The 9,072-nt window shown below is 38.3% G+C and overlaps 1 protein-coding gene across 1 annotated transcript; it reads right to left on the bottom strand.

Annotated features, from left to right (window-relative positions):
* Nucleotides 1–2,362: 2,362 nt before the first annotated feature.
* CUNHXorf66 (chromosome unknown CXorf66 homolog) lies at nt 2,363–6,720 on the bottom strand. The gene is made up of 3 exons (XM_035005856.1): nt 6,633–6,720; nt 5,356–5,512; nt 2,363–3,423 (listed from the first exon to the last, which is right to left on the bottom strand). Exons 1-3 carry the CDS (start codon nt 6,718–6,720, stop codon nt 2,508–2,510), a joined length of 1,161 nt encoding a protein of 386 aa, XP_034861747.1. The 3' UTR covers nt 2,363–2,507.
* Nucleotides 6,721–9,072: the final 2,352 nt, after the last annotated feature.

Below are 9,072 nucleotides of genomic sequence, written 5' to 3' on the forward strand. Positions count from 1 at the left end.
CAAAGCATCGTTTCAGCTCCATGATGATATAGTTTCATGTAGAAAATATATGTGAGAAATGTTTGAAATCTAACCTTTTTAAGTGATGGGTTTTTAGAAAGAGCTGTACTAAATAAAAGGAGCAAAATATAATTCATTTCAGTCCCATAGCCAGGAGCAAGGTATAAGTTGTGGAGATGAGTGTTAAGGAAGGTGGATTCAACAGGAAGAGAGTGGGGATGGTCTGAGAGGGAAGTGCCACGTTTGAAATTGGCTTCACGGTGCCTTCTGAAGGGAGAATGGAAATGTAAGGAAACCATGGGCCCACTGAACACATGATCCTGACTTGCTGAACAGCGGAAAAGAAAAAAGAGCGAGATAGAAGGAAGGAGTAAGGTACCATGAGAGATGAGACAATGCTGTAAGAAAGCCAGGAAGTAGAAGCTCTCTTACTTAAATCAGGACATTTCCAAGAAATACTGAAGACTGTCTGTTAAAGTGATAGGACTTAGTTATTTTAATTATTAGCTTGGGTGAGTTTCCACTAGTAAACTTTTTTTTTTTTTTTGCTAAAGTTCTTCTCTGACTCATAGTACATATTTTTATTACTTATTTTATACTGGCCTTAGTATGGAGCCCCCATTAATGCATTAGAATTTTGCATATTGAATGAGCTTCAAATATTCTGTAGAATCCTACTCTATAATTAAATGTAGTTTAGAAGGGAACATAGATACTCATGCATATAACTTGTTCTTAAGATGTCATTATCATTGGTTATCACTGGCAGTTAGTCATTTTAATTAGATATTAATATTCACAGATTTTAAAGTATTACAAATCTCTAGGCTTCAAAATGGGAAAGGGAATAGAGCTTAGATTATTTGGTTTTGCCTACTAAGATGTTGGTTGAATTTAAACTGAAAACCATACAATTTCAACTTTTACTATTTTCGAGGCTACTAACAACTCAGATTAACTCCAAAATCTTTGCACAATATGAAGACAGATTAGCCAGTGAAACTGTAATTTTGAAACTCAGCCTCAGATGCTGTCAAATGCTGGTCAGATCATCTGAACAGAGCAGCCATTAAAAAAAAAATTAGGAGATGGATGGGGAAAATTGAATACTGACTGGATAATTGTTATTAAGGAATTATTGTTAATTTTTAGGTGAGATAATGGTAGTGTGTGCATGTACTTTTTTAAAAGTAATCTCTACATCCAACATGGAGCTCAAACTCACAACCCCAAGATCAAGAATCACAGGCTCCACCAATAGAACCAGCCAGGCGCCCCTGTGTGTATGTATTTTTTAAAAGTCATCATCATTAGAGATATAAATGGGAAGGGGAATGGATAAGAGTATAAATGAAATAAGGTTGGCCACGTAATGATAACTGTTGAATCTGAGGAATGCTTATATGGGCGTTCATTATACTACTTGCTCTATCTACTTTTGTATACATTTGAACTTTTAAAAATAGTAAACAGTTTAAAATTTTAATCAGAACTTTCACTTGTATTTGTGAATTTTAAAAAGACCAGGCTTTTCTAACCGAGAAAAATTCTAACCCTTTCTAGTTTGTCTTTTAAAAAAGGGCAATACCAGTAGGAAATCAAGTCCATAGTGCCCACAATGCTTTTTTTTAATTTATTTTTTTGTTAACGTGACCTGATTAATTTTTTTGCATTCAATATTTCTTTTTTTTTTTTAAAGATTTTATTTATTTATTTGACAGAGAGAGAGAGTGAGAGAGGGAACACAAGCAGGGGGAGTGGGAGAGGGAGAAGCAGGCTCCCCGCTGAGCAGGGAGCCCGACGTAGGGCTCGATCCCAGGACCCTGGGATCATGACCTGAGCCAAAGGCAGACGTTTAACGACTGAGCCACCCAGGCGCCCCACAATATTTCTTTTTTTAATTAAAGAATAACTGACATACAATATTGTATTAGTTCCAGGTATACAGCATAGTGACTCCATATTTGCATACCTTATTAAATGGTCACCGCAATAAGTAGCAGTGAAGGAGACAGTGATGTTAGAAATGGCTATCAGGAGTTTCCCTAACTCCACCAGAACTAAGCACACAAAAGCCGTTTCTGCCAAGCACTGGGCACTACAGGAAGACAGTCTTAAACTGTGAGGACTGTGTGTAACTATTAAAAAATCAACTTAAAAAAAAACTTAATTGGGTTGAGACTTCATGTGAGGGCTAATCCAAGGGAAATAGGAGTCCAGGGTACCCATCTTGCAATTCCTTTTTAGATTTGCATGTACGTGTATACTCATGGTTCCCATCCAAGTGACCAGATCTAAGTAAGACACATATAAGGAGCCTTTTGCCTCTAGAATGCAATAATAATTACAGTCAAGTCATTTGTTATGTCATGCATTTAATTACTATTTTTTAAATAAGTTGCTTCCAAGATGGGTAAGACTAATCTCGATAATGATTGCAAATAGATTTCCTGCTATCAGTGTTTTAAAGGTGGTGAGCATAAAATAGTTGGTATAAGTTTGCTTTATCACATGTGGTTTTTATTTTTATTGAGTCCTGAATTATCTTGGATGCCTTTAAGGATAACTTCATTGCATTTTATGTTGCAAATAATGGTTATCTCCCTATCACTGTCATCACTGTCATATGTCAAGATATCACTGCTGCTCACATTGTCACAGGATACATTGTCTCTGTAATCTCCCTTATGAAAGGACTTGGAAAAAGACTTCGCTTCACTTGGAAAAGGTGAGTTTTGAACATTTCTGTCCGTTGTCTCAGAAATATTGACCAAAGGCTCAGAAGAATTTCGGCAAACTAGGCATTTTTCCTTATAGCATCGACAAGTCTTGATTAACCGAGGCCTAGATAACATGCCTGCCTTACCTGTACTAACTGACCTTTTTAGATTACGATGTCTAGGGGATTTGGTTAGTTTCTGTAAACGGGATCGCCTGGGTGGCAAGGTTTGCTTTTGTGAATGGGATGGCTTGGTTGGCCTGACTGGATATTGTAGACTGGCTGGCCAAGGTGACCTCACTGCCTTATTTGGATAGGATGAACAGGCCTGGCCACCTAGCTTATGGGCATGAGCTAGCTTATGTGGCTTTTCTAGATTACGTGTTCTATATGACTTCCTTGGGTGGGTTGACCTGAATGTTTTTTGTGGGCTTGATGGCTTATGTAACTTTTCTCGACTTGATAGCCTGTTTAACTTTTCTGTACTAGATGATATACATTGCTTTCCTGGACTCGAGGGCCTGATTAACTTTTCGGCACTGGATGGTATGGATGACTTTTCTGCACTTGAGGGCCCAGAAAACGTGTCTGTACTAGATAGCATGGATTGTTTTTCTAGACTGCATGGACTGGCTATCCTGTATTCATTGAATGATATTTTGGATGATCTGGATGACTTGGCTGTCACATCTTCTTTCTTGAGCCTGAAAATATAGAAAATTTGGAATATGACATCTTAAAACAAAAGAGTACTATTGCTATCACCAGAAAACACAGGCTATTATGTCAGTTTAGACTTACTGGTTTTTTTTTTAGCTCTGGTAGAAAAATTGAACACAGTAAGAATTGGAGTATGGTAAAAGCCATGACTTGGGTTATAGATATGAACTCATGCTGAATACTTTTTATTTTTCTTGAGAGTATATTTCAGATGCATTAGATAATCATATAGCCTACATATGGAAGGACACAAAGTTGTTTCAAGTCTACTGTTGAGAAGGAGAGAGAGCTTCACTTATTCTAGAAATTAAACTTTAAAAAAAGTCACAGGGGGCGCCTGGGTGGCTCAGTCGTTAAGCGGCTGCCTTCGGCTCAGGTCATGATCCCAGAGTCCTGGGATCGAGTCCCGCATCAGGCTCCCTGCTCAGCGGGAAGCCTGCTTCTCCCTCTCCCACTCCCCCTGCTTGTGTTCCTGCTCTCGCTGTCTCTGTCTCTGTCAAATAAATAAATAAAAAAAATCTTAAAAAAAAAAAAAAGTCACAGGTTGGGGGTGCCTGGGTGGCTCAATCAGTTAAGCATCTGACTTTGGCTCAGGTCATGATCCCAGGGTCCTAGGATGGAGCCCTTCGTCAGGCTCCCTGCTCATCAGGGAGTCTGCTTCTCCCTCTCCTACCCACCCCCCCGCCCCGTGCTCTTTCTCTCAAATAAATAAAATCTTTTTAAAAAAAGTCACAGGTTGATATGCAACTCATAGACAACTGTCACAACTTGTCATCAGGAAAGAATAAACTCTTTAGACCATATTCGCTGTTTCCTTCCTATCATATTTACACCATCAAGTTATCTATCCATGCATACTTATATTCACAATATTCCTCTAAAACTAAAGGAATAGAGCACTGGTGTATTTTAGTCATTGGTCCTTATATTGGGAAATTTTTAGGGAACCACTATATCAGGGCCAGCCTGATTCTCCTGTGTGAAAGGGAATGAGACAACGAGAACAACAGTGAATAATTTTTGCTATTATGTCTTAAAATGGTAGATTATCCAAAATGTTTTATTGTTTTTGGAATACAGAGACCCAACTCCCTCTCTCTCCCCTTCTTTATTTTCTTTTCAAAATTTTTTTTATTTTTTTAAAAGATTTTATTTATTTATTTGACAGTGAGAGAGCACAAGCAGGGGGAGTGACAGGCAGAAGGAAAGGGAGAAGCAGGCTCCCCACAGAGCAGGGGGAGCCCTATGTGGGATTCGATCCCAGGACCCTGCGATGATGACCTGAGCCGAAGGCAGTCGCTTAACCAACTGAGCCACCCAGATGCCCTCTTTTCTTTTCTTTTTTTTTTTTTTTTAAAGATTTTATTTATTTAATAGAGAGACAGTGAGAGAGGGAACACAAGCAGGGGCAGTGGGAGAGAGAGAAGCAGGCTTCCTGCTGAGTAGGAGCCTGATGCGGGCCTCGATCCCAGGACCCTGAGATCATGACCTGAGCCGAAGGCAGATGCTTAACAACTGAGCCACCCAGGCGCCCCCAGATGCCCTCTTTTCAAATTATTTATTTAAATTCTAGCTAGGTAACATACAGTGCAATATTGGTTTCAGTCTCTCCCCTTCTTTATTCTCCCTGTCTTATTCGGATAGTCAAGCCCTCTTTTCCTAGACTCAATTTATAATGAAATTAATAGCCTGGGGCTCAGCTGAACCCTCAGTTAAGAGATAGCTTTAGAATATGCTAAAATTGATAACGTACTTGAGAATATTTAAGAGCTGATATTATTGAAGTGAAGGTATCCACCCACAAGATTAACTCTTTAGAAGTCTGGGGTTAACATTAAGTAACCACAACAGCAATGAAATCTCCACTATATGTATACACACAACTTACATTCTTAATTTAAGGGTGTAAAACTTACGTTCCTGCTTTGGGTGCCTCGTCGCTCATATAATTGTAATGGAGAAAACAAAAACAGGTAAAGACAAAAGCTATGATCATAATACCAATTATGATAACAAGTAGACATCTCCTAAAGTTGTCCATTTTAGTCTCCATTGATTCAACGTGCTTAGCTCCTGTCAAAGAGATTGTTTCACCAGAAAATGTGTTATCTTCCATTTGATAGTGATTTGCCACTAAAGGTCAAAATCAAATCTTTTTACCAGTGATTTTTTAAAGCATGATAAGTGTTCCACTGTCATTTTCCTCCCTCTATCACATCCCCAGCCACAGTCTAGGTGCCAGATCTCTGGCTAATCAGTACAATTACCTTGGTTACCCCTGCATCATGGTTTGCTCACCCCATTACCTAGGTTTTTGAGTGTATGTATGTCTTGCACATGTGAATGAACTTGAGCGTTAATGTTTGTGTGTGAATGTATATGGTGGAAAAGGGGGTAGGACAAGAAAAAACTCTTGTTGAAGCCTACTATATGTTAGGTACCATACTAGATTAGTTGAGGGCAGGGGTTGGTGGATTTGGGTGGGGAAGGGGAGTGAAGGGGGACAATATGTCTATACCCTATGCTTCTGTGCTGCTTGGATTTTTCACACAGAAGTAAAACTCTCAGGTGTTTTCCTATAAATTCTTTTTTTTTCCTATTTTTTTTATGTTATGTTAATCACCATACATTACATCATTAGTTTTTGATGTAGTGTTCCATGATTCATTGTTTGTGTATAACACCCAGTGCTCCATGCAGAACGTGCCCTCTTTAATACCCATCACCAGGCTAACCCATCCTCCCACCCACCCCCAGAACCCTCAGTCTGTTTTTCAGAGTCCATAGTCTCTCATGGTTCGTCTCCCCCTCCGATTTCCCCCCCTTCATACTTCCCTTCCTGCTATCTTCTTCTTTTTTTTTTTTTAACATATAATATATTATTTGTTTCAGAGGTACAGCTCTGTGATTCAACCGTCTTGCACACTTCACAGTGCTCACCATACCCTCCCCAGTGTCTATCACCCAGCCACCCCATCCCTCCCACCCCCCACCACTCCAGCAGCCCTCAGTTTGTTTCCTGAGATTAAGAATTCCTCATATCAGTGAGGTCATCCTATAAATTCTTAAAGACCTACTAATGGTAACATCCAAAAAACAGCAGATTTCTTAAACACAACTAGCTTGTCTAATTAAAGCTCAAGTACATAATATAATAGATCCTAATTTCTAAATTTTAAGGTTAAGCACATACCTGTAGTAGAAGATCCATTAGTTTGGTTTGTATTTAAACAACTGTTTGTCCAAATGGACAAAAGTAGGACATAAATAAAAAGATTCATGTCCAGGGATTTGTTCAAATGTTTCTTCTACCAAGGAAACTACTGTATTTGATAGGGTTCAGCCTGTTCTAGGAGTTTATGACATCATTATCATTTTGTGTCATATTCTGACAACATAATCTCACCATGGAGAAGCCCAAGCTTCTGTGTATAAATACTGTCAAATGATTTTTAACAATTTATTTCTCCACATCAAATATTCTATTAAATTCAAATCAAGAAGTTTGGGGCATTATTAAAAGTGTAGAGGGAGATATTTAGAGAAAATAAGGAAAATGGGATTGCTTTAGATATTGAAGAACTATTTCTCCTTATTAAATGGTAAGGGGACACTTTTCAGCCTTGTAGTAATTCTTAAGTGTTATAGGGATTAAATCATCCTGGGGTATAAGTCTGTAGGATTTTGTTGTTGTTGTTAACAAAATTAAGATATTGTAAAACAGTAGTAGTTAAAACAGTATGGTACTGGCATAAAAATAGACACATAGATTCAATGGAATAAAACAGAAAACCCAGAAATAAACCACAATTATGTGGTCAATTAGTCTTTGACAAAGGAGGAATGAATATACAATGGGAAAGCTGGACAGCCACATGCGAAAGAGTGAAACTGGACCACTTTCTTTCACCATATACAAAAATAAACTCAAAATGGATTAAAGACCTAAAAGTGAGACCTGAAACCATAAAAAATCCTTGAGGAGAGCACAGGTAATAATCTCTCTGACAATGGCTATAGCAACACTTTTCTAGATATGTCTCCTGAGGCAAAGGAAATAAAAGCAAAAATAAACTATTGGGACTACATCTAAATAAAAACTTCTGTACAGTGAAAGAAACAATAAAAACAAAAAAACCCCTTAAAAGTCAACCTACCAAATGGGAGAAGATATTTGCAAATGATTTATCCAATAAAGGGTTAGTATCCAAAATATATAAAGAACTTAGACAACTCAACACCCAAAAAACAAATAATCCAATTAAAATATGGGCAGAAAACATGAACAGACATTTCTCCAAAGAAGACATACAGATGGCCAATAGACACATGAAAAGATGCTCAACATCACTCATCATAGGGAACTGCAAATCAAAACCACAATGAGATATCACCTCACAGCTGTCAGAATGGCTAAAATGAAAAACACAAGAAACAAGTATTGGCAAGGTTGTAGAGAAAAAGGAACCCTCTTGCACTGTTGGTGGGAATGCAAATTGCTGCAGCCACTGTGGAAAGCAGTTTGGAGGTTCCTCAAAAATTAGAAATAGGGGCGCCTGGGTGGCTCAGTTGGTTAGGCGACTGCCTTCGGCTCAGGTCATGGTCCTGGAGTCTCTGGATCGAGTCCCACATCGGGCTCCCTGCTTGGCAGGGAGTCTGCTTCTCCCTCTGACCCTCCCGACCCTCCCCCCTCTCATGTGCTCTCTCTCAAATAAATAAATAAAATCTTTAAAAAAAAAATTAGAAATAGAACTACTCTACAATCCAATCATTGCACTACAAGGTATTTTCCCCCCAAAATACAAATACACTAATTCGAAGGGATACAAGCACTCCTGTGTTTGTTGCTGCATTATTTACAATAGCCAAACTATGGAAGCAGCCCAAGTGTCCATTGATAGATGAATGGATAAAGAAGAGGTGGTATATATATACAATGGAATATTATTCAGCCATAAAAAAATGAAATCTTGCCATTTGCAATGATATGGATGGAGCTAGAGAGTATAATCCTAAGTGAAATAAGTCAGTCAGAGAAAGACAAATACCATATGATTTCACTCATATGTGGAATTTAAGAAACAAAACAAATGAACAAAGAAAAATAAGGCAAACCAAGAAACAGACTCTTAAATATAGAGAACAAACTGATGGTTACCAGAGGGAAGGTAGGTGGGGGGATGGGTAAAATAGGGGATGAGGATTAAAGAGTACACTTATCATGATGGAAAAAAATAATAAACTGATAAAAAAGGGTGAAAGGAAAGTAACAATTACAATTCATATCAAGGTTTGGTATGATACAGAGAATCTCATCTTTTCCTCAAGATCTCATCTTTTCCTTGTGAACTATTAAGTTTCAGAGTGCCCCAAACTATTCTTTTATAATACAGTAACTGTTTTTTCACTTAAAAATAAATTGTAATGGGGTGCCTGGGTAGCTCAGTCAGTTAAGTGTCTGACTCTTGATTTTGGCTCAGGTCATGATCTCGGGGTCCAGCCCTGCATGGGGCTCTGTGCTGGGTGTGGAGCCTGCTTAAGATTCTCTTTCTCCCTCTGACCCTCCCCCCAAATTGTAATGATTAGTGAATGCCAGTGAAAATAATGATGTCTGTGGTTAATATAAGGCAGTA

Source organism: Mirounga leonina, unplaced genomic scaffold (assembly GCF_011800145.1).
Source record: "Mirounga leonina isolate KUSES-001 unplaced genomic scaffold, KU_Mleo_1.0 Mir_101664, whole genome shotgun sequence".
Classification (NCBI taxonomy): domain Eukaryota; kingdom Metazoa; phylum Chordata; class Mammalia; order Carnivora; family Phocidae; genus Mirounga; species Mirounga leonina.

Bases quoted from the DNA above. Each gene is read 5' to 3' on its own strand.
- CUNHXorf66 (XM_035005856.1), bottom strand. From the start codon at position 6,720: ATGAATCTTTTTATTTATGTCCTACTTTTGTCCATTTGGACAAACAGT. The intron at 5,513-6,632 runs GTATGTGCTTAA...TCTCTTTGACAG, and splicing joins TAATGGATCTTCTACTACAG to GAGCTAAGCACGTTGAATCA. The intron at 3,424-5,355 runs GTAAGTTTTACA...CTATATTTTCAG, and splicing joins GAGGCACCCAAAGCAGGAAC to GCTCAAGAAAGAAGATGTGA.